General features: G+C 52.7%; 4 protein-coding genes across 4 annotated transcripts in view; 2 read left to right on the top strand and 2 right to left on the bottom strand.

Moving 5' to 3' along the window:
- On the top strand, positions 1-2,329 carry COPS6 (COP9 signalosome subunit 6). Its single transcript, XM_026687477.2, has 10 exons — positions 1-138; positions 219-344; positions 436-567; positions 648-736; positions 831-893; positions 994-1,041; positions 1,235-1,349; positions 1,572-1,664; positions 1,765-1,865; positions 2,156-2,329. The coding sequence occupies exons 1-10, from the start codon at positions 30-32 to the stop codon at positions 2,294-2,296; spliced, it is 1,017 nt and encodes a 338-aa protein (XP_026543262.1). The 5' UTR covers positions 1-29; the 3' UTR covers positions 2,297-2,329.
- A 1,230-nt stretch (positions 2,330-3,559) lies between these two features.
- Positions 3,560-8,801, bottom strand: MCM7 (minichromosome maintenance complex component 7). The gene is made up of 15 exons (XM_026687474.2): positions 8,693-8,801; positions 8,531-8,604; positions 8,280-8,444; positions 8,072-8,199; positions 7,779-7,959; positions 7,551-7,688; positions 7,228-7,377; positions 7,032-7,146; positions 5,837-5,968; positions 5,591-5,674; positions 4,823-5,216; positions 4,621-4,701; positions 4,324-4,492; positions 3,933-4,042; positions 3,560-3,835 (listed from the first exon to the last, which is right to left on the bottom strand). The coding sequence occupies exons 1-15, from the start codon at positions 8,727-8,729 to the stop codon at positions 3,628-3,630; spliced, it is 2,166 nt and encodes a 721-aa protein (XP_026543259.2). The 5' UTR covers positions 8,730-8,801; the 3' UTR covers positions 3,560-3,627.
- Positions 8,802-8,883: 82 nt separating this feature from the next.
- AP4M1 (adaptor related protein complex 4 subunit mu 1) lies at positions 8,884-19,113 on the top strand. The gene is given in 17 exon segments (XM_026687475.2): positions 8,884-8,966; positions 9,045-9,130; positions 9,214-9,289; positions 9,292-9,322; positions 9,392-9,488; positions 9,569-9,679; positions 13,567-13,647; positions 14,224-14,286; positions 14,383-14,449; positions 15,009-15,062; positions 15,501-15,607; positions 18,164-18,255; positions 18,362-18,406; positions 18,488-18,538; positions 18,626-18,708; positions 18,711-18,742; positions 18,870-19,113. Coding segments are annotated over 17 exon segments (1,335 nt in total). The 5' UTR covers positions 8,884-8,908; the 3' UTR covers positions 19,071-19,113.
- A 58-nt stretch (positions 19,114-19,171) lies between these two features.
- STAG3 (STAG3 cohesin complex component) overlaps positions 19,172-24,123 on the bottom strand; it is a 62,709-nt gene continuing 57,757 nt past the window's right edge. Inside the window, exons 28-29 of the mRNA XM_087962322.1 lie at positions 21,386-21,542; positions 19,172-19,325 (exon numbers count right to left, since the gene is read on the bottom strand). Coding sequence (XP_087818448.1) covers positions 19,172-19,325; positions 21,386-21,542 — 311 coding nt within the window. The remainder of the gene's footprint in view (positions 19,326-21,385; positions 21,543-24,123) is intronic.

Below are 24,123 nucleotides of genomic sequence, written 5' to 3' on the forward strand. Positions count from 1 at the left end.
GGAGCCTCGGCAGGACCTTCGCGGTCAAGATGGCGGCCCCGGCTGCTGCTATGACTCCCGCCGCCGGCGGCTCCTCTTTGGCCGGGACGGGCGGCGGCAGCGGCAGCAACGGGGCTGGCATGGAGGTGGACGCGGCGGGTAAGGAGAGGCCGGGCCCCGGCGGGGGCGGGGGCGCGATCACCCCTCTTGACTGCGCGCCCTCTTTCCTCCCCCCGCAGCGGCGCCGGCGGTGATGGCCTCGGGCGTGACGGGCAGCGTGTCGGTGGCGTTGCACCCGCTGGTCATCCTTAACATCAGCGACCACTGGATCCGGATGCGCTCGCAGGAGGGCCGCCCCGTCCAAGGTGAGCGGGGCTGGGAGTGGTCGGGGCGGAGGGAAGCCGGGCGGGCGGAGACTCCCCCCCCCCTGACGCCCCCCGGCCCCGCTTTCGCCAGTGATCGGGGCGCTGATCGGCTGCCAGGAGGGCCGCAACATCGAGGTGATGAACTCCTTTGAGCTGCTGTCCCACTCCGTGGAGGAGAATGTGGTGATCGACAAGGAGTACTACTACACCAAGGAGGAGCAGTGTAAGCCGGGCGGGTGAGGGGACGGGGCAGCTGCCGGTGGCGTTGGAGGCCCGTCTGAGCTGCCTTCCTCTCCCCCGCAGTTAAGCAAGTGTTCAAGGATCTGGAGTTCCTGGGCTGGTACACCACCGGAGGCCCCCCGGATCAGTCTGACATCCACGTCCACAAACAGGCGAGTCAGTCGGAGGGAGCGGGGGTGGGTGGGTGACAGGAGGGGTGGCCCTCCGTGTCGGGCAGGACCCTCACGCATGCCATTCTCTACCCAGGTTTGTGAGATCATTGAAAGCCCCCTGTTCCTCAAGCTGAACCCCATGACCAAGCACACGGACGTGAGTACTTACTTCTCTGTCCTGCCCATCGGAAACCTTCAGTGACTGCGTCTCCGTGCTGAGCTCAGTGGTGAGCTGTGTGCACTCTCTCTTCCCTTAGCTGCCTGTCAGTGTCTTTGAGTCTGTGATTGACATCATCAACGGAGAGGTAATATTCGCTGCAACTTCTACTGCCTGTCCCTTTTGGTGTTCCTGGAGCTCCGGAGTTCTGGGAAGCCACACATTGTGTTCTGTGAGCTGCTTTCAAGCTGAGGGATCCCGAGGGCATTCTTGTACAGCCCGACCATAAGTCGGCTTTTGTGTCATCATCTGGAAACCCTTCTTAATTCTTCTGTTTCAAGGCCACCATGTTATTTGCTGAGCTGACATACACGCTGGCCACAGAGGAGGCCGAGCGCATCGGAGTCGATCACGTGGCACGGATGACGGCAACAGGCAGCGGGGAAAACTCCACAGGTGATGTAGGGTGCTGAGGATTGGCGTGTGGGAATAAGCTTCCTGTAGTTGTTGCTGGATATGGATAAGGTTTGGCTGGGAGAGATGGGTATAACTTACCACCAATATCATGGCGTAGACATGGGCTGTCTCTACTGCATTTAAGCTCTTTGGACATTTCAGGTTTCCAGGTCTCTGTTAGGAGCAGAGCTCTGAGCTTTTCTACTTGTTTCTCCTTGATAGTTGCTGAGCACCTCATCGCACAGCACAGTGCCATAAAAATGCTTCACAGCCGTGTCAAACTTATTTTGGAATATGTTAAAGCTTCCGAAGCAGGTGAGGTGGAGCTGTAGAAATGTGACAGACAAGCCTAACTGTTAACCCCAGATCTGACCTGGCTAGTGTTTATCTCCCAATGCATTTCATTCCTGTGCAGGTGAGATACCATTCAACCATGAGATTCTGCGAGAAGCCTATGCCCTTTGCCACTGCCTACCTGTGCTGAGCACTGACAAATTCAAGACAGATTTTTACGATGTGAGTTCTCAGGAGGGGAAGAGCTACAGCTTGCAGCCGAATAAATGCGGAATGGAGTTGTTGCAGGGGAGGAAAGGGGACTGTTCTCCACACAGAAAAGCTGCCATGCTCAAGGCAGGCACACATGGTACACGGAGCAGCCAACCAAGTGAAACAGAGGCAGCAAAAAGGATTCCCAAATTTTCCTAAAGCAGATGGCGCCAGAATTTCCCACAGTGGTTTCAGGGCTGAGGGCAGTACCCACTCTGACCTCTCCCCACTTTCTGATGCCTATTTTGTCTCCCGTCTAGCAATGCAACGATGTGGGCCTCATGACCTATCTGGGCACCATCACCAAGACCTGCAACACCATGAACCAGTTTGTGAACAAGTTCAACATCCTCTATGACCGCCAGAGCATTGGGCGCCGCATGCGAGGACTTTTCTTCTAAGATTTGGTGCTCCCTAATAAAGTGATTGTGCTGTTTGTGTTTTCAGCACAATGCTGACTTGTGCTTTTTGTATCCCTTTTCTGTGCCTAGCGTTTCACAGCGAGGAAGAAACCAAATGCACAAGAATCAGATGAGAGAGAATGTTTCAGGTTTCATAAAATTTAGTGTGGCTTCCAAATCGTAGGTAATAATTGTTAGTCTGCTAGGATCCACTCAGGCTTAGTTCTGGATACTTTAAACAGCAAGAATCAGAAGCTGGAAGGACTCCAGAGGAAGCAGCAACAAGCAAAGGATTAAAAACTGGCCTTCGTGCAAAGGTTGAAGGAGCTGTGCTCTTTCCCAATTAAATATTAGGAAAATCTTCCTGTGTACAAGAGTGAACCTAGTTGTTCAAGTAAGCATGTGTATGCGTGTTCATTTCCTTCATTGGATGCACTAGGTGGAATCTATATAGCTGTCTGGCAAGGATAACGTGTACTGAGGCAGGATTAACTCAGCCCTTTCCAAATTTGATAATTTAATTGTATTTAACTTGAAAGCATATTCTCCCTTCGGAAAGACTTGGGGAGGGAAACTCATTGACTTCTGTTGCAAAAAAATAATTTATAAAGCTCGTGTATAAAATGTATAAACTTGCATGACTAGATTTGGTACCAAATCTACTTCTGTGGGTACCAGATGTACTTCTATAGCAATAGCACTTAGACTTATATACTGCTTCATAGTGCTTTACAGCCCCTCTCTAAGCAGCTTAGCATCTTGCCCCTCCACAAAACAACCTGGGTCCTCATTTTACCGACCTCGGAAGGATGGGAGGCCATCCTTGAGCCAGCCAGGAGCAAACTCTGGACAGTGGGCAGAATTAGCCTGCAATACTGCATTCTAACCACTGCACCACCCAGCTTGCTCAAGTTTAGTATTCTTTGCACTGCACAGCCCAGCAGTCTCTTTTGTAGCAATCCTATTTCCCAACACCTTGGTGGTTGTTGCTGGGCTAAGCATACCTCGCTTGGTGCACAATTTCCCAAGGGATCCATTTCACCTGGGTCACCCACTCACAGCTTTTGCTTTGCGTTCTCCCCTCCACCCACCCACCGAGGTTTTTTTGCAGGTCGCTGACATCAGACTCCACAGCACTTACAACACGGTGCAGTTACCAGTTTTATCACTTGTCACCCTGAGCGTATGCAACAGCTATCTTCCCTAAGCCACGGCTAAAGAAAAGATACCCCCCCAAACACAGTCAATTTATTGAAAACAACATTCCATAAAGTGTTTATTGAGGATAATAGCTTCAATATAAGAAGAGCCACAGCCGTTGCCACCACTGATCAAATAAAAGTCAGGCGGGTCTTTTTCTGGTTCACCTGCCAGATGTTGAGTTCCTCGTATTCGCTGAGAGCGGCCTGGAACTGGGCGGGGGTGAAGCCCTTCGACACGCAGTGCTGTTCGGCCTCCGCCAGCTGGACCGAGTGAGCCCCTCCAGGGGGAACCAGTTCTCGGATGGCTGCAAAAATCAATTCGGAGGGACGTTGCATCCTGTGGGAGTGAAAGAAAAAGGTGCTCTTGAATCCCCCTCCTCCCCAAGCAGCAGATGAGCAGGAATTTTAGAGAGCAAAGCCCACCCACCCCTCACCTGTTGGGTTGCCCCCTGTCTACCAACAGGGAATCTTTGGACATCTCCATCAGGCGCATTGCTTCGTTGACATCTTCCTTCTCAACCATGTCCACGCGCCTCAGGCGGGCCTAAGTGGGGGAAGGAATTGGAGCACTGTCCATCAGAGTCCAGTTTCACCAAGACGGCACCAATGGTTCAGATAAACACCTCATCATTGTCCCACTAGGGCACCAGGTCATTTCAGCTCACCACTAGGCATTATTCCATTATTCCCCAGGGCTGCTGCATCCCCACCGTTTCAGCCCACCATGGGTACTCCTTGAGATCCAGTCTGTCCACATCACCCCACAAGCTCTTTTCTGAAACGGAGAGCCCCCCCCTGCCCCTTCCTTTTCTCCACTTTGCTCACCAGGGCAGTGGCCAGGCGGAGGATCCCCAGCAAGGTGCGGGCTGAGGTGTAGGTGGTATCCTTGTTGGCCCGGGCCTCCTTCCGCATCTCCACATAGGCCGCCGTGATATAATCGGCCAGGGCTTCGGGCACCGCCGGCTGCTTTCGCTTGCAGGTGGCAATGTATCGCCTGTGGAGGGAGCAAGGGGAACGAACCTCACCTGCCTGGGGAAATGCCAGGCAGGCACAGTTCACCATTACGCCCCCAAGTCATCTGGCCACAAGAACCTCTGGGAAAGCAAGGCTTCCCCTGCTCACCTCATCAGGCCCATGTCGAGCTGGTATTGGCAAGGCGGCTGCCGGCTGTGCTGGTGTACATAAGTGATGTGCTGGGCCAGGCTGTGGGAAACACACCCCTTAGCAAAGCAGAGGGATTGGGGGGTGGGGGGGATCCACCCTCACCCCCACCAAGAGCCGCAAGGGTTGCTGGAGTGGCTAGCAACTCCCTCCTTTCTCTCACCGTAGGTCGTTGTCCCTGTCAGGCCTATCCTGGATCAGCCAAAGTAGGTCAAAGCGGGAGAGCAGCGCTGCAGGCAGCTGGATATTCTGCTCCAAGCTGCGCTTGGGGTTATACCGCCCGTAGGCAGGGTTAGCAGCTGCCAAGATGGCACAACGGGCATTCAGTGTGGTCAGGATGCCTGCCTTGGCGATGGAAAGGGTTTGCTGCTCCATTACTTCGTGGATAGCTGTGCGGTCTGATTCCAGCATCTTATCGAACTCATCGATGCAACAGACCCCCTGGTCAGCCAACACCAAGGCTCCACCTTCCAGGGTCAGCTCCCCCGTCAGCGGGTCGCGCAGGACAGCAGCAGTCAGTCCCACCCCGGAGGACCCTCGGCCGGTGGTATATTGACCTGCAGCAATGGGGCAGAGAGATTTTCACAACAGCCCTGCCCAGGGAGGGAATCACCTCAGTTCCTCCCACTCCTGCTGCAGCCATGAGGCTGAGCAAGGTTGCTTTCTTTTTAGCCCCTCTCCCCCCAGGGACCTCCAAAGGGACCTGGCTGGCCACTTGAGGCATCTGGGTCCTGGATACGCATGTGCACTTGATGATTTGGGTTCATTTTCCTTCAAAATTCCCCCAGTGGCCCTTCCTCCCTGACCGAAGCGAAGCGGCTGGCTCCTGATAACCCTAGTGGGTAGCCACCCAGGGGCCGCAGTCGCCAGCAGGCCAGCTTTGCCACAGAAGGCAATCAGCCAGCAGATCCCCTCTCCTCATCAGACTCACTGCGTGGGGCTAGGCGGGTGATATAAGACAGCAGCTGAGATTTGGCCACGCCAGGATCTCCCATGAGGCAAATGTTGATGTTCCCTAGGTAAAGCACAGAGGGACCCCGTTATTGGACCCAAGCCTCCGTCACGTTTTGGGAACGCTAACCCTGATGACAAAGCTAAAGGTCATCAGGGGTGGGAAAGACAGGAAAGGTGCCGGAGGGCAGTGAAGCAGGGTGGGCTCCCTAGGCACAGAACCTACCCCGGATCTTCATGCCCCGTGGATTCTGGTCCACGCCGCCCACCAGCAGCAGGAGCAGGGCCTTTTTCACGTCCTCGTGGCCATAGATCTCAGGGGCGATGGAACCTGCCAGCTTGTCGTAAAAATCCTCCTCTGTAAGAAGCAGATGGCCGTGTGTGGAGGAGGTGCACACAGCCACCGACACAAGAGGGAGAAATTACTCTTCCGGAGGATCGGCCTTGCAAAAGCAGCTCAGCAGGTGACGAAGCAACGAGGGTCCGACCTCCGGGGAAGGCAAACACCCCAGACACTCCCAAAGCAGCCGTTACAAGAGCACAGCTCCCGGCTGGGGCTGGAAGTCTTCAGGATGCGACGAAGACTATTCCTAGCAGTGCGACTCGCTCAAGGACAATAGGCAGACCGCAGGCCACCAAAGGCACCGCCTCTCCTTTGGGAGGCTTTCAAAGTCCAGCCTTCACAGCGCAAGCAGTGCTCAATTTACAACTATTTGGTTAGGGACTGTTCAAAGTTACACCATCACTGCAAAAATGAACTTACGACCGTTTTTCACAGGTCCCTGTGGTTGCGTGGTCCCCCTTTGCCAGCTCCTGACCAGCAAAGTCAATGGAGAAGCCAGATTTATTTAACATGTTTTACTAACTTAGTGATAGTGATTCACTTAACAACCGTGGCAAGAAAGGTTGTAAATGCACTTAACAGCCGTGTCACTTAGTAACAGAAATTTTGGGCTCAACTGTGGTCATAAACTGAGGACTGCCTGTATGGCCAAGCAGACAATAGAAGAGTTCAGGAGACAAAATGTGGATATACTTCAACAGTTCATTCAGTTGGGATCAAAAGCAGAAACAAGGTTCCCTCAGGTGCTACACGGCAGGGCTAGATATTGGGCTACGCTAGCCAAGATGTTAGGCTATGACCCGGGAAGACCACGGTCAGCCCCCGAAGCCAGCCAGCCTCTGTCAGCCCAACCAATCTCACAAGGTTAGTTGTTATTGCGGCAGAAAATTGTATGTATGCATAGTGAAATGGGTTCTTCCTGAAAGGAAGAATATGCAACTAGCAAGCATGTATAAAAAACATCAGTTTGAACTACAGAAGAAGTGAGAGCCACACACCTTTTCTTCTTTGGGAGAAAAAAGGTTTTCGTTTCTTTTTCTTCTCGGGGAGGAAGAAATAACAAAACACAACAACCTACCTGTAATCTGCCGCAATTCTTCTTCGGTGAGTTCTGCTTCTCCCAACTCCTCCTGATCACTCTTGCTCATGCAAATTATGTGGTGGGCCTCCAAGTACGTGTCGGAGAGAAGGCCCTGGGGCACACAGCAAGTGACACGCTTAGCTCGGAGCCTGGACCCCTGCGCTGTCCCCCCGAGTCCCAACTGAGCTCCCACCTGCAAGAGCTGCCGGAAGCCAGTCTGCCGCACAGGAAGAAAGATGCCGGTGACGCTAACATGGTCCCCTGGCTGCACAAGGCGTGTGTTCTCGCCTTGCGCACTAACACTGATGGAGCGTGGCAAGTTCCCCACTGGCACTTGGTCACTCTGTAAGCAATAAACCCCGCAAAAAGCATAAGGTCCCCATCCCTGAAATTTATTCACCCCCCAAAATCTCCCATCGATGTCCGTTGCCATCGTGGTAAATGAAAAGCAAAGAAAGGAGCAACCCAGAAAAAAACCACCCAACTAGTCTGGCCATCCATCCTCTCCCGACTCACATGCTCCTGGATTTTCAGCTCCTGATATCTGATGAACTTGGACCCTCTGCTCTGCAGGTAGAGGCGGCCGCCAGCTCGGTTGGTCTGGCACTCCCGGCTGGGGCACATCAGCAGAGGCATGAAGCTGGAGGACTGGATCTGGGGGGAGAGCAAAGTAGAGGAGGAGGGGGAGCAGGCGGAGGGAAACCCCCGGGATCCCCCAAGGCAAAGGCCGGGCCTCCCACTCACCGGCTGGTAGGTCTCGGCACCGCACTGGTCGCAGCTGTAGGTGGCCACCACCATGCGAGGCTTCACTTCGGAGACTCGGGTGACAATGCCCCGGACTGTCACCAGCTTCCCGATGGAATCCGCCTTCACTTCCCGGATCACGCGGGGCTTGGCGGCCGACGGCGCTTTGAAGTACAGCTCGCTGCCAGACCAAGCGGACGGCGGGGAGTCTCGCGCCCTCCTTCTCCCCGCTCCCCACCCGGAGTCCCACGGGGGCGCCCCTCCCCCTCCCTCCGGGGCAGGCGGCCACTCACAATCGGCGCAGAAGCTCCGCCGGGAAGCGGTTCTGCGGGTCGCGCTGCTGCCCGGGCTCCTCCCGCGCCCGCCCCTCCATCAGCAGCCGGTGCTCCAGGTAGACGTCCAGCGCGTCCCGCGGCGCCACCTGCCAGAAGCGGGGGAAGGTTAGCGGGGAGGGGCCCATCGGGGCCGGACCTCCCCGCCTCCCCCCGTCCCTCTCCCGACCTGGCGCCGGCGGAAGCGCGGTAGGAGCTCCCAGACGGCATCGGCGAAGAGGCGCTCGTAGCGCTTGGCATTCTCGCAGGCGGCGTCCAGCAGCGCCGGGTCCTCCTCGGCCACGTCGTCCAGCTCCACGTAGAGGGCCACCTGCTCGCGGTGCGCCAGTCGCTCCTGCGGGGACCCAGCCCGTGAGGGAGGAAGGTACGGGGGCCGCTGCCCCCGCTCCCCCGGCGGCCGCCCTCCTCCCCGCCGCTCACCAGCTGCTCCCGGTAGGGGAAGGCCTTGCCCGGGCCCTGCCGCCGGAAGCCCTCCAGGAACGCCTGCGCCCTCGCTGCGGGGAAAGGGGAGAGCGGTCAGCCAGGCCGGCGGAGGGAGGGAGGCCGCCCCCGTCGCCCGCTCCACTTCCCTCCGTCCCTCACCGAGCTCCTCTGCGTAGTCCCGGCCTTTGCCCGCCATGGCGCTTCCCGCTCGACTTCCCGCCGCCTCAGAAATGGCGCCAAAGCGGCTCGCCCCGCCCCGCGAGCCCGCCCGCCCAATCCCCGCTCCCGCCGCCCCCGCCCTCCCGGATGTCCGGATGCGGGGGAGGGAAGAAGAGAAGGGGCGCGTGCGCAGTGCCGAGGCGGCTTCCCGGGAAGATGCTGCGGCAGCTGTTCGTGCTCTCGTCCAAGGGCGACCGGCTCCTCTACAAGGACCGTATCCGACGGAGTGGGAGGAGGGAGCGGGGGGGCTTGGGTCGGCTGCACCGGGTGGCCCTTAACCGACTCCCCGCAGTCCGCGGCGACGGGAGCGCCGACCTGGTGGAGACCTTCGCGCGGAGGATCGCGGCGCTGCCAGCCGACCAAGCGCCGGTCTTCATGGTACGGGGCTGGGCGAGGCTGGGGGTCCCTCCGCCACACACACCCCGCGCCTCCCCGCTCACCGCCCGTGTCTCGCCCTGTAGGAGGCCTGCCCGGGGCTCCACTTCGCCCACGTGCGCCACGCGGGGCTGTACTTCGTGGGCACCCTCCGGCCCGACGCCTCCCCTTCGTGGCCGTGGAGTTCCTCGCCAGGTAGGCGCGCCAGGTGGGCGGGCGGGCGGGGGGGCGGGCGGAGGCTGAGTCCTTCTGCGGCCCTTGCAGGCTGGTGGCGCTCCTGCGGGACTACTGCGGCCGCCTGGACGAGAAGACCGTCGGCCTCAACTTCGCCCTCATCTCCGAAGTGCTGGACGAGCTGCTGGTGGGTCGCCAGGGCGGTGTAGGGGGATTGGGCGCTGCGTCTCACCCCCACGCGGCTGACCCTCCCCGCCGCCCCTCTAGGATTACGGTTACATCCAGACCACCGCCCCGGACGTCCTGAAGAGCTTCATCCAGATGGACCCGGTGCTCAGCCAGCCCTTCAGCCTCTTTGACCTCAGCACGGTGGGCTTGGTGAGTGGGAATCCAGGGATGGGTCACACTCAGTCTGCCATCCGCTAGCTCTAGTCTCACTGGTTCGGTTAAGTGAGTGGCATAGGCTCCTCCCAGCAGGGAACACTTGTTCGAACCTGATCGGGTGCGCTAGCTTTTTTGCTCTGATCCTCAGTTTTAGGACCATGGTTAGGTTGATCAGGTACCTGGTGCAGCCGGAATCTATCAGGGCTTGGAAAGTTCCATTGTTTCCTGTTTTGGGGGCTGTAAGCCATATTGGGAAGACAAAAGGGGGAATCGGTCCACTCACCATTGGGTCGTTTTCGCCCTTGTCCTCGCTGTCATAAGAATCCGGCAACTGGTCATCATTGTCCAGGGTTCCTCCCCCTTCAGCTGGATGGAGAGGTACCTCTGCAGCCTGAAGGGCCTTCTGGGATGCGTTGGTGGCACGTCTGGGGCCTCGTTCAGGAACTGGCCTGGGTGGTGGTTTCGGCCTTGGTTTTAAATCTGGGGTTGCACACACTGCTGCCATGTGCCCTACCCCCCACATCGGTAGCATTTAACGGGCTTCAGGAGAGGGTTGGTTTTGGGGCAGATCGTGGTGCTGTGTTGTGTCATCGGCTTGGTGGCCCCTGGTCTGGTTGCCCTCTGTAAACCTGTGCTTGAGGTGGCTGACCTTCCTCCGGGCTCTAGTTCCCACAGGAGGAGGGGGCTGCCTGCTGTGTGGGAGAGGCACCGGTTGCTGCTGTGGGCTCTTTTTTCTTCTGCTGGGTAGAGAAGGAGGGCTGTGATCTTGCCTGCTTCTCACTTCAGAAGGCTCTGTGGAAACTCCTCTCTGTGGGAACTAGAGCGCTAGATGTCAGGGCTCCGGCAGTTACCCCCCCATTTAAATCATGACTCTCGAGCCAAGCTTCCAAAACTTCAAAAGGATTTATTGGGAGTTAAAATGTCCGGCACTGCCTGGGTGTAGCTGACTCTGAGACACATAATTCATCATCACCCTTGACCTTGGTTTTCCCCCGCCCCTCTGGATGTTTCATAATTCATATTCCCCAATGGGACACATCCATAGCCCAGAGTCATCAATCATGCCCTCTAGTTAGAATTTTGCACAGCAGAAACTTCAGTCACCTAGTTAGTATCTTTGAAAACATTTATGGAATGCAGTTTTGGTTTGCAAGCTGCCGCACTGCTCCCCCCTCCCTTTCTGTTGGCAACTCTAAAAAGACCATAGAAATATTTTTATGAGTTGACAGGAGGCTTCCTGCTCAAACTACCGATTTTCCCTGGGAGGAAGCAAATTGGGGGTGCAAGTCCAGCCTTGGCTTTTGGCCGGTGTGACCTTGTTTTGTCTGGAGTGACCCTCCTCCATTTATGCACACACAAACTTGGAGGTACAGTCATGTGAAAAAAGAAAGCATGCCTGCTTTGAGTTTTATGGTTTTAGTATCCAAGACATACTAGCCAAAATCACCTGGTCCTTAACCATTCTTAAAAGTATGCAAAAAACCTCGGGTGAACAATACATGACACATTACACCATGCCATCGTTTATTTTACAAAAAAAAAAAAAAAGCCAAAATGGAGAAGCCGTGTGGGAAACTTAAGTACACCCCATACTTCTTCCATAGGTATGTTAAAGAGGCTAAGTAGCTACTAATCAAGTACCTTGATCATCTGATCGCCAGCCAGTGTGACTCCCTCTATAAAAACCAAAGTTTTAGGAGTTTGTTGATCTCCAGCATTAAGGTCTGTCTTAACGCAGTGCCAAAGAGAAAGGACATCAACAATGACCTCAGAAAAGCAATTTTGGCTGCCCATCAACCTGGGAAGGATTATAAGGCCATTTCCAAACAATTTAAAGTTCTTCATTTTACAGCGAGGAAGATTATTCTCAAGTGGAAAACATTCAAGATAGTTGCCAGTCTTCCCTGGAGTGTATGTCCCAGCAAGTTCACCCCAAGGTCAGACTGTGCAATCAGAGAAATTGCAAAAAAAATCCTAGAGTTACTCTACAGACTGCAATTCGCATGTTAAATGTTGAAGTTGATGATAGTACAATTAGAACAAGACTGAGCAAATATGGTTTGTTTGGAAGGAAGCCTTGCCAGGAGAAAGCCGCCTCTTTCTGGAAAGAACATGGTAGCACGGCTTAGATTTGCAAAGTTGCATCTGAACACATCACAAGACTGTCCTTTGGACAGACAAGATCAAACTGGAAATATTTGGCCATAATGCACATTGCCACACAGCATATCAGCACAAACATCTCGTGCAGAGGACTGCTGATTTGGCCTTGTTTTGCAGCCACAGGACCTGGGCATCTTGCAGTCATTGAGTAATGAAGAGTCAAAATGCGAGGCTGTTTGTCCGACAGCTTAAGCTTGGCTGACATTGGATCATGCAAAAAGACGATGATCCCAAGCACACCAGCAAATCTACAACAGTTGGACTGAAAAAGAATCAAAGTGTTGCAATGACCCGGACGCATCGCAATTGAAATGCTGTGGTGGGCCTCAAGAGAGCTGTGATTGAACCAATACCCACAAACCTCTGACATGAAGCCATGTTGTAAAGAGGAGGCCAAAATTCTCCCGATGATGTGGGAGGTTGATAAAATCATACCAAAAACGATTACTTTAAAGTATTGCTGATAAAGGTGGATCTACAAACTATTGAATCATAAGGTGCATTTAGTTTTTCCACACATGGCTTCTGCATTTTGGCTTTCTTTTTGTAAAATAAATCATGACATGTTGTAATATGCGTTCTTCATTTGAAGTTGTATTTACCTACTTCTAAAAACTCCTATGCCAGACAATTTTTTCTATGCCCCAATATGTAAAACCATAGTAGTCAAAAGGGGGGAAAGGGGTGTGTGCTTTCTTTTTCACGTGACTAGGTGTGAAGAGGGTCCCACTTCGTCAGACAACCTTCTCGGGTTCTTCAGACGGTCAGCAAACATGCTGCTCAAGGCACCTGCGTTGTTTTCATACTGTCCCATTGAAGGCAGAGGTTGGACCTGGTCTTACCTTGTGCTCTTGCTCATTGATCCCAAGCTGTGGAAATGCACTTCCTTAGTAGTTACGTAGACCCATGTTTTCCTGCTCTCAGTAAGGAAGCCAGCAGTTTCTTCAGTCAAGCCATTGGAGGCATTCTGATTAACTACGTTCCTTCTATTGTGAGTGATTTATAGTTTTAGATTGGCAGCTGTTTTGGTAGGTAGAAGAAAGGGGTGGCTACTTCGGAACACACCGGACTCTTAAGTTGCCTTCTCAGGCTTCCTGTTACAGGTAGTCTTCAACTTATAACCACAATTGAGCCCAAAATTTCTGTTGCCAAGTGAGTCATTTGTTAACTGAGTTCTGCTCCATTTTACAACCTTTCTTGCCACAGTATTAAGTGAATCACTGTGGTTGTTAAGTTAGTTACACGGTTGTTGACTCTAGCTTTGCTCGTCAGAAGGTTGCAAGAGGTCATCACGTAACCCCCAGGACTCGGCAACCTTCATAAAGGGGTCAATTGCCAAGCTTCTGAATTTTGATCATGTGACCGTGGGGGTGGGGATGCTGCAACATTGTGGCCATAAGTCACTTTTTTCAATGCAGTTATAACTTTGGCTGGTCATTAAATGAACTGTTGTATGTCAAGGACTACCTGCAATTCTTCTTCCTCCCAAAGCCCATCTCTGAGATGCTGATTATAGAGTGTACGATGCAGTTTTTCCAGTTCATTCATAGTACCGTTTAAGGAAACAGGTTTGTTTTTCATTCTAGGATCCAGGGAAGTCCCATCATAAATTCGATACGCTTGGCCCTATCAACTTTAGATATTCTTTGTATGCTGCCCCCATTCTTAATATTTTTTCTGTCTCATGACCACATTTCTATTGTTTTATATGGTTGCAGTTTGGGGCAGATACGCAACAGAGCAGAGTGGCACCCAGTTGTGCAGCTGCTCGTCCAATCCTGTCACTGCGGGGAGAGCAGGTAAGATTACTCCACCCTTGATCTTCCAGTTCCCAGTCTGTGGTCAGCTCCATGAAGCCCCCAAAGGAGTTGATTGAAGGTGGCCCTGGCCAGTCTGTGTGGTGGGTTAGGGTGGAAGAGAAAAAGTTGAATCCAAGTCCCCAAAGGCCCACAAAAAGGGTGAAAAGGTGAACTTATTTCATTTATTTTTAAACTAATTTGGAGGCATCTTTGCCTCATCTCGGATGTCTCAACAATGCCGAATGTGGCCCTTGTCCTGTAAGTGCTTCACAGAATCAGAAGTTCTTCAGAAAAGAATGACTCCATCATCAGATCTCCTGATGAGAGATGGTGATCCATGCGATCGGTTTAGAGACCAAACCCAAAATCACCAGAAATGGATTCACCCACTCTGTTGGATCAATGCATCCTTGAGCAGCAATTTTGGTGACGGCAGCTTCATAGTTTGCCTCACGTGGGCAGAGCAACGAGTCCCCTGGAAATGGTGGTGGTGACCTGGCCTTGGGCCCCTAAATGCGAAAGGGTTGCTGCCCTGGTTTGGAGAATTATTGGAACAGTGCCTTTCTCTGCCCCCAGGTTTCACAGCCTGAAGTTTTCCTGGATGTGGTGGAACGACTCACAGTCATCATCGCTGCCAATGTGAGTCAAAGTGCCGGAGAGTACCTGGTTTCCTTTAAAATTTGAGGTCCCACTCAGGACAGAGAGGTTGAGGTGCTCATTTTTTTCCTTTTCTAGGGCACTCCCATGAAAACTGACGTCCAAGGGGAAATACGGCTCAAGAGCTTCTTTCCTGGTTGCTCTGGTGGGTGGAGGCCGCTCGTATGTATGAACTGCCTTCTGGAGGCCCAACGCAAAACAGGGAAATCGTTGCTTTTGGTCCCGGGTGGTGCCTCAGTAAGCGCAGAAGGAAGCACCGGATTCCAGGGCATTGGCACCTGGTTTAGAATTTCTGGATCAGATAATCGAAGAGGGCGTACACGGGAAAGATGCCAGGATAATTACAATAATTGGAATTTGTTAATGAAAATCCAGTACTTTCAGTACTGGGACTAAGAGAAAAGAGGGAAATCGGGCTTAAAGCAGGGAGTTTGTTACCTCGTAGCTTGTGATGGTAAATAGAAAAAAAACCACCCAGTTTGTCTATACAGCTAATAGACCCCCTTCCTAATCTTTGGGGGCATTCTTGAGAAAGATGGGGAGCCTCCTGGAGGAACACAAGTAGCCCCCCGGCAGCTTAGGGCATTGCACAAAAGAGGTCTCTAGAGATGCTGCCTGGCAAGGAAGGGCTTGGAGGAAGGCCTGGGATGAGGAGAGAGTCGGAAGGGTGGCAGAGCTCATTGGGCCACTCTTTCCCTTTCCAGAGATGCGGATTGGCCTGCCGGAGGAGTTCTGCGTGGGCAAGAAGGAGCTTCGAGGTGTGTACCCCCTTCGTTGTGGCCAAATTGCAATGACACAAGTTATTCCCTCATCAGCATCAGGGTGAATCTTTGCCCTGAAGGGTCCTGGCTATTTTGGGTGAAACTAATCTTCCCAAGGTGGCGGCATCAGCATCAGCACCTCTGTGAGATGCAACTTTGCAATGGGCTACAAAAGGAGGCTCTCCTCCTGGGAGCCGTTGCCCATTCTTCCTCCCTCTTGCCTGAGCTGTGGTGGCAGCATTCCTCCCCCCCTCCCCCAAAGCCACTCAGGCAACCTGCCGCAGTTGTGGTCAGCCAGCCGCTCTTGCTCTCCAGTTGAGGCATAACGCTGCTGCTGCTGAGGTGCCTCCCCCAGGTGACTGGACGGCTGGCTATCAGCCATCTTACCCAAAGGGGCCTTGCGCCCACCCACCTTGACTGGTCTTTCACTTCCAGGTTATGGCACGGCTGTCCGCGTGGATGAGTGTTCCTTCCACAGTTCCGTTAAACTGGATGAATTTGAGGGCAGCCGCATCCTCCGTGTCAGCCCCAGCCAAGGGGAGGTAATTGGGCCGTTGGTCTGAGCTCCGAGCTTGGCAGTTTGTTGCAAACGTTTCATCACCATTCGAGGAGACATCCTCCTCAGTGCGTTTTGAATTGTGCCAGCCTGTCAGTCAGAGCACTCTGTCTTTAAGTACCTTTTTATGTGATGTACATTAGTGTGGATGTTGTTTGCTACTTCTGAGTCAAGGGTCTGACTTCGGACTGTTTGATTGGCTGGCTGTTGTTACTGAGGAGGCATGGTCTGGTTTTAAGTACCTTCTATGTGATGTAAACTAGTGGTGTACTTATATTCAAATACATTTCAAGGGGAGATAAAGGCAGGGTAGGGACAGGTCTGCACGGCTGAAAGAGTAGATAGTATCATGAGTTAATCCTGAGTATCTCTGATCTGGCTGGGTGAAAGTATCTACCTACTGGGCGTTTTGTTGGGTTATGTCTCATGGGCCAACTCCAGATGGGGACACCCATACCTTTCCAGGTGCCCCTCATCTTTAGCCTTGCTGGCTGGAGCAGTTGTGCAGCTGTGTGCACCTTCATTGCAACCCTGTAATAGTCTGATCGGTTTCCTCAGCCGATCATCCACCAGTCACCCATCCTGGCTGTTTTGGCGCTTGGCGGGTAAGCCAGGACTTGAGTTCTAATCCTCTACTGGAAAACAAAAACCAACAAGTGATTTTAAAAAAATTTATCACATTTTTGAACCGCCCATCTCCCTCAGAGAGAGACTCCGGGCTGTGTACAATGCTAAAATATAAAAATATATAAGAATTAAAATTGAGAAGGAAGCGAGGATGCTTTAAACACTGTTAAAATTAGTTAAAAGAGCTAAGGAAGCGCTCTTGGGAAAGGAATAGGATTATTCTCATTCAAGGCCACTGTTGAGATCAGTACAGGAGATGAAGGGTGGGCTGTTAGCAATCGGCCTGCACCAGGGACTGGCGGTGAGGCAAAAGCCACCAGAACCAGAACGAGCCTGGTCAACCGTGTCACAGAGACACCACCGTGGCTGCCTTCCCCAGGATACGGCATTCTGGGGGAGATCCAGTCTGGGCCACTCGCTGCAGTCCCAAAGGTGCCTTTCAAAAGGCAACTGGACTTACAAAGGAGAACGTTCGTAGCTCAGAGTTGAAATGAGAGGCCCCCAGTGCTTGGTGGTTTTCTTGCAGGTGTTTCATTACCTAAACTAGGTAATGCCATCAACACTGAGGATGCTACCTAGTTTGGGTAATGAAACACCTGCTAGAACACAGCCAAGCACAGAGAGCACCGAAGACCCTCCCACCCCCCCAGCTGGACATTCTTGGTTTTTCCTTGAAGACGTTTTGCTTCTCATCCAAGAAGCTTCTTCAGTGAGGCCACTTGGGGATTTATCGGCATCCTCGGGGCACCTGAACCAAAGTGCCAGTGGGCATGGAGCTTTCCTGGGGCTGCTGACAGGACAGTGTTGTAGACAGGAGATACAGGGACGGCCATATCCCTCCCCCTCTGTTGAGAGGGGGCTGCTCAGTCTTAACATAGGTGGCCTCTTTGACCCCTCTTTCAAGCTTGATGGCTGGCAAAAAATCTACTACTTAACTATTTCGTTTGAATGTTAAGTAGCAAGCTCGTCTGGTGTTTTTCTGGCTCTAATCTCCAGAAGATAGTTCTTGACCTGCACAGCGGCTCCTCTGTACACCGACCTCCCCTGCCTTTCTTCCTAGACTGCATGTCCCAGGCTCCTTCAGGTGGCCTCCAAGGCCCAAGGCTGCTGTCCTCTGAGCTGCCCCCCCCCCACCTGGCAACAGGCTTTTGGAAATGGGGTGCTCAGAATTGTACGTACCTGCTACATATCCACGGGGGTCAAAGTCTCCCGCAAAAATGTGAAATTCCACAAAAACCTGTCCCATTGTGCAGCTGGGCCCAGAGGTTCTCTGTGCTCCCGAGGTGCCTTGGCCATCCTGCTGGGATGAGACTGCCAAGGCCAAACACAAGCGCTCTACCGTCTCCCACAGCAAACGCAGGAACAGCAGCAGCAGCAAAAGTCTTAATGTCATTTTTGCAACCACCCCCATGAAGCCTAAATCGACCAATGTTAAAACCCGCCTGTATTCCGTCATGTAGACATTGGGGTTTCGTGGATGTCTTTATACAGTCTTACTTTCCATGCAATCCACGGCTGGGTTAACTCTCCTGGCGGGCGTCTCCCACTGTTTAACTTGTGTTCAGCCTTTCTCAAGGCTTACTAGTTGCAGTTTTAGTGTTGAAATACCACATGAACTGGATGGCTGGTAAAATTCAAATAGCAGCCATGCTTGTCCCAAGGTGTTTTTCCAAGAGGCAACCGAACTTCCTGGTTTTTCTTTGAAGAAGCTTCTTGGATGAGAAGCGAAACGTCTTCAAAGAAAAACCAGAAAGTCCAATTGCCTCTTGAAAAGCACCTCTGGGACAGCCATCACCTGGAGGACAGAGAAGCTCCACAGACCATTATCATGCTTGCTTTTTAAACATTCCTTGGGAACTGTCTTAAATTACCTTAGGTCCTTAAAATCTTTAAAAAAAAATTTTTTTTTGAGCAGCTGACTCTGATGCAATACCAGCTGGCCGATGACAGCCCTGCAGCCCTGCCCTTCCACCTGTTTCCCACCATTCAGCACGGCTCCTGTGGCCGGTGAGTGGGCAGCATGCTCTCTCATCTGCAGGGCTTCTTCTCAAAAGGCCACGCCAGTGGGGGGCTCATCACACCTACTCATCCTTTTCTTTCCCCCCCTTGGCAGGGTGCAGGTTTATCTCAAGCTTCGCTGTGACTTGTTTCCCAAAAGGTGAGAAGCCCTTTATTGCCTTCTGAGTGGGGAGCAGACTTAAGCCTCTTCCTCTCAGCTTAACCGCCTCAATTTTTATAGCCATGCGGTCAACCTTCATATCCACCTGCCTGTGCCCAAAACTACGCTAAGGTGAGTTAGCCATCGGCCTGCTGTTCTGCAAGGGGGTTGGTGGGGGAGAGGGGAGACTCTGCCGGATCTTCTGGTCTTCCTTTACAGCTTTTCTCAAGAGTTGAGCAGTCCTGAGCAGACGGCCATCTTGCAGCCCGCCACCAAGTCTATTGAGTGGATTGTCCCCGAATGCAAGGTGGCTCCCAACTCTCTGCCCTGTTTAAGGTAAAGAGCAGCACAAGCCTCTGTCCCATGGGGGGGAGGGGAGGAGGTGCTGCAGCCACGGTTCTGAGGCTTCCTTGGCCGGGCACCCCCTCCTTGTCCTGAGGCCGTCCAATCTCTCCTTCGGCAGCTGGAGGTTCCAGGGCTCACCCAGGCAGGGCTACGTGAGCTCGGCCCTGTCAACCTGTCTTTTGAGATGCCAGCCCACACCTGCTCTGGGCTGCAGATCCGCTTCCTGCGCTTCACAGGACCAGAGCCTACTCTTCCTCACCGGTGGGTGAGGTACGTGACTCACAGTGAGTCCTATGTGATCCGACTCAGTGCAGAATAGACTACCTCCTTGTTACTCCAAATTAAACAGCTTTATTTTTTAACTAGCAAGTTTTAACAGTCAAAGCCACAAAAACCAGGGAGCATCCTGCGTGCCCCCCACTAAACAGAGTGCAAACCAAGGAAGGAAGCAAATTCCGCACAGCAGGAGCGAAACCGGCCCCAAACCTTCTCCTCTGGGAATGTGCAGCGCACCCCACGCTCTCCCAGGGCTGGGCGGGAGGGAGACCTCTGGGAAAGAAGAGCTTCAGGAAACCTGCAGGGGGGAGAGGAAGACCAATAAGAGCCTTTCCATGCCACTAAATTCCGAGGCTCTGAGGAGGCCTCAAGGATGCTCTGGGCAGCACCCAAACTCCCCCTTGGCCACCAGTGCTGGAAAGCAGCCTCCTCTCCACCATCCGGGCCGGCCTTTTATGACAGACGGACAAGAAACGCTGCCTTGACCTAGCCAAGTTACCCCTGGAAAAGGATCCCATCGCCCACTTCTCAGATTTATGCACATTTCGTATCTGTTCTGTAGTCAGCCACACGGGTGGCCATCACGATATCCTGCAGACGATGAGTTCCACAGGTTAATCGTGATGCATTGAAAGGATTGCTGTTTTTCTGCCAGTTTTAAAATCCTTTCCCCACAGCTGCTCTGCATGCTGCTTATGTACCTTCACAGGGAGCTCCTATTGTAACCTTTTCTCACGGAAGAACAAACTCCCACTCCTGGCTGTTCTCTGGCTCTACGATCAGCTGCAGCCTGTGAAGACAAAAATCCAAGGCAGGCTTGAGGACCAGGCCTCCAATGGCCGGAGAGGACCAGCCCCCCCCCAGGCCAAATTTTTCCCCTCTCGGTGGCTGTTCTGCAGTTGCCCCAACCCCACCGATTGGCTTGGCAGCACAAAAAGCACACCGGGCTTTGGGTGCCGCAGCCTCGGCAGCTGGGCTCTTTCCCACAGAAGCGTGCTGCTCTCCAGCTCCGTGCCCTTATTTTCTGTGGCCGGGAACCTTCCTCTTTTGTTTCTTTTGGGGTGGGGTGGGGTGGGCGAGGGCTAGGACTGTGCACAGGCAGTACCTCTGAGGGCAAAATTAGCCTTGTTTTATTGGGGGGGCTGCTGGGAGAAAAGCCACCACTAGAACCTCAGAGAGATCAGAGTGTCACTTCCTAAGCCTGAATGGAAGTGCAACTGTGCACATGCCCTCTTTATCCAAGGAGCTGGAAGGAGCAGCCAAAACCCGCCACCCCCTTTCATCAAGAGCCCACCCAGAAAACTGGGCCAAGCACCTCCCAGCATTTTCAGCGTTTTAAACGTTCTCTGGAGTTTCAGCAAGCCAGAAGGCAGAAGCTCTAAAAATCAACCAGCGGTTCCTTGCTTTCCAAAAGTAGTTACTGAGGGTGTTATTTTTTTTTGGGGGGGGGGGGGATGCGCTCTCAGTGGGCTCACCTACAAACTTCTCTATAAAATGCTCTCTTCTTTTGGTACAAGCTGCTCATCTGCTCAGGGCTGCACCCATGCTGGCAGTTTCCTAGTAGTCAGTCTACAAGCTCCGTGCACAAGTTAAAGGGGGAGGGGGGGCTAGCTAGGCCAGTGTCCCCCGTCCCCCCTCAGCACTGGCTGGGACTGGCCACACAGAAGGGAGCAAAGCAGTGCCTCCCAATCCCCCACACCTGCTCCAGCAAGACAGCCATGGTCGGGCATGAAAAAACGCCAGGATGGATCCCCCAGGCCTGCTAGAGGTCATCCATGAGAGTCACCAGGGTCCTGAATACTTTCTGCATGCACTGTACATGGCCGCCCCGCTTAGCATCTTCCCCGAAGGAAGGAAGGTGGCCTGGAGGACTGCAGGGCCTGGGGCTGGGAGGGGGAGGGACTGGGAGCCCACCTTCCTCTGCTCTGGGAGGTGGGGGGTGTCCAATGAGTCAGAGCTCCAAGGGAAGAGGCTTGGGAGGGGGGCGGCAACAACAAAGGCTGCTGTTCAAGCAGGAATTGTGAGTCCAGGAGGAGCTCCCTCCACAACCCCACATGCTGTGACAGGAATCGGACCACTAGCCAGGTACTAAGCTGCTTAGCGGGGCTGATGTGGGCAGGAAGGGCAAAATCAGCCTGCAGCAGCACATAGCAAAGCCTCCACCTCTGTCCTCACAGGACGGAGGTCTACTCTCGCGCCCTTGGGGAGGGAAGCCCCCCCCCCCGGCCCCACACAGAGGTCAAAAATGCTGCCAAGGGCCCTCTGTTTGAGCCCCAGGAGAGAGCAACCTCACTGCCTGGGTGAGGTCACCGGGGCAGCTTGAGCCCCAGGAGTCCCTCTCAGCCGCTGGCACCTCACCTCTGGGCAAACTCAGCTTCACTGCCTGAGCTCTCCTCTCCCAGGGGAGGCCCCATCAGCTGGCGCTTGGCCCTCAGGGTGGTAGACGTCAGCAGGGGGGTCTGCAGGCGGCTTCCGGAGGCGAGGCTGCTGCTGCTGCTGCTGTGCTCGGAGGATCCTGGCAAAGCAGGACGAGAGACTTACTGGTTTCCGCCCTCAGCTCTCCAGGGGTGCAATGGATTCTCTTCCCTACAGAGCATTTGCTGCCCAGCCAGCGTATGGGAATTGGATAGAATGCATCATGGTAAATGTAGTCAAGGTATCCTGGGAAATGTAGTCCATGTCATGTGACCACATCTGTAATCCTAACTGGTCACTAAATTGACCCTCGATGGGTTGGGGGAGTTTTCCTCACTCTTGGCTGAGCCCACGGACTCGTGGTAACTGTTCTACTTCTATCGTTACAAGATGGGAGAAAAAAGGATAGGAGATAAACCATCTTTTTACCTTCAAGACAGATATACAAAGGATTGGTCATAAAGAACTTTGTCACAAATGTGAGTTATGAGGGTACCTGATGAACCAATAAATGTACTTTGTTACGGATGTCTTGTTGAGTTTATCTATCTGCTTCTGTACAGAAGACAAATCCACCACTGTACAGAATACAGAACAGTAAAAAGATTTAATTTGAAGTCCCGAAGCCATCAGTATAAAGACAGTTAATTTGAATTTGTGATAAAGCAAAGTAATATTGAAGCCAGGAGTGAATATGCAATGTTAATCTAAGCCTGCTTTTCTCATCGTCTCTCTCTCTGTGAGCATTGGAACTCTATGTGCTGGTTGGATGGTGGGAGGGGTTGGAATTCCCCACATGCTAGAAACAGAGAACTTTCTGAACGCAGAGTTGAAAACCAGTCATGCACCCACCCACCCTCGTCTCTGCTCAATTTGTCTTCCTGTTATCTCAAAGACTCCATTTGCATAACAAGGAGTCAGATATTTCCCAGCTTTCAAAGGAAAATTGAACCTCTGTCTTTAAACCTTCTACAAATGCAGTGAGAGACTGAGAAATCATTCCTCTGCTCATCTGGAAGGTGGGCAAAGCAATAAAGAGGCCAGGGTTATAAAAATTCCTCCGGCCAGAGCCATCTCCAGAGCAATGGTCACATTCCAGGGGGTTGTTCAAGGCACCAGCACCACAGGCTCATCCCATTTACTTTTGCACCAGAGCGGGGCAAGGGGCTCAATGGCGCTGAATGCAGTGGCGGCAGCACATTGGGAAAGTCACTCTGGCTTTGCTCTACTTTCCCAAAGTGCTGCCACTGTCGCAGTCTGTCTGCCTGCCTGCCTTTCTGTCTACCTACCTATCCATCCATCCAAAAGGTCTATGTCTGTCTGTCTGCCTGCCTACCTGCCTGCCTGCCTTTCTGTCTACCTACCTATCCATCCAAAAGGTCTCTGTCTGTCTGTCCTCCTGTCTGCCTGCCTACCTACCAATATACGAGGCTATCCACAAAATAGATTACGTTTTCATCTGTAGCAAGAAGGGGCGGAGCTAGCGTGGCTATCTTTGGTCTGTGCGTCCGCCATTTCTCAGTCTGCATCTAGTTGTGCTAGTGGGAGGTTCGTATCGTTTCCCGTTATTTCACAGCAAACGTTTGAAATGTGTGCTGAAATTGAAAATCCCTTTTTGCTACAGACGAAAACGTAATCTATTTTGTGGATAGCCCTCCTATCTACCTACCTACCTACCTACCTGTATCTGTCTATCTATCTATCCATCCATCCATCCATCCATGTTTGAAGCGTCGGCCCCGCAGGCACTTTGGGAAAATAGAGTAAAGCCAGTCTGGGAGGGAGGGAGGGGGAGGAGGGAGAGAGAGAGAGAGAGAGAGAGAGAAACCTGATGCATCTGATTGAAATGAGGCCTAGTTTAGAATGAGGCCCTTTTCCACACTGAAACATCTTTGGCTTCTATTAAAGGTTTTGTGGACAAAACATGGTCAAGACTATCAGGAAACTCTCACATTTTGTTGAGGCTTTAAACAGGATACATTGGATCAGATCTCTAAAAACCCTAAAAATTACTTTTCCCCAATGTATTACAGTGCCAATTCTGAAGGCAAAACCAAAATGTACTGGTAAATTACAAGGAGAACATACGCACACACACACACACCCTCCCTTCTAACCCTGCTGGAGCAGGTGATTGGACTAGAATAGATAACTCATTATCTTTCTCCTCCCTCCCTCCTCCTTTATTTCTTTTTCTTTCTGTCCCTTCCTTCCATCCCCCCCTTTCTTTATCCCCTTTTCTTTCTTTCCCCTTTCTCTTTCTTTTCTTCTCTCTCTCTCTCTCTCTCTCTCCCTCTCCCTCCCTCTCTCTCTTTCCCTCTCTCAGGCTCACCCAATTGACTTGACTTGCTTGGGCAGGTCCCTCCAATGCAGTGGGCTCAATGGGGTGGACCTGTGGGGCCGGCACCTAGAACGCGGCAGTGTCGGCATGTTTGAAAAGTAGAGCAAAGCCAGAGGTCAGTAATTTTTGCTGCAAAGAATCACAAAAGCTTCTGGGCTGTGCACAAGAAGGGACACACATGTCAAAGCAATTCAGTGACATAAAATAATGAGATACAAATAAAACAGATCAATAAGAATCGGCAAAGCATCTCTGATTAGATTTTATTCACTGTTAGAATCTAATCAGAGATGCTTTGCCGATTCTAGTGCAATGACGTGCTCCAGCAGGGTTAGAAGGG

This window comes from Notechis scutatus, chromosome 3, assembly GCF_049901735.1.
Source record: "Notechis scutatus isolate UNSWTSFEM ecotype Mainland chromosome 3, rNotScu1.2, whole genome shotgun sequence".
Taxonomy (NCBI): Eukaryota; Metazoa; Chordata; class Lepidosauria; order Squamata; family Elapidae; genus Notechis; species Notechis scutatus.

Coding starts and splice junctions, on each gene's coding strand:
- COPS6 (XM_026687477.2), top strand. CDS start 30: ATGGCGGCCCCGGCTGCTGCTATGACTCCCGCCGCCGGCGGCTCCTCT. Junction 139..218: donor CATGGAGGTGGACGCGGCGG/GTAAGGAGAGGC, acceptor CTCCCCCCGCAG/CGGCGCCGGCGGTGATGGCC. Junction 1,866..2,155: donor TCAAGACAGATTTTTACGAT/GTGAGTTCTCAG, acceptor TCTCCCGTCTAG/CAATGCAACGATGTGGGCCT.
- MCM7 (XM_026687474.2), bottom strand. CDS start 8,729: ATGGCGGGCAAAGGCCGGGACTACGCAGAGGAGCTCG. Junction 8,445..8,530: donor TCCCCTACCGGGAGCAGCTG/GTGAGCGGCGGG, acceptor GGGTCCCCGCAG/GAGCGACTGGCGCACCGCGA. Junction 5,675..5,836: donor ACGGGGCATGAAGATCCGGG/GTAGGTTCTGTG, acceptor TGCTTTACCTAG/GGAACATCAACATTTGCCTC.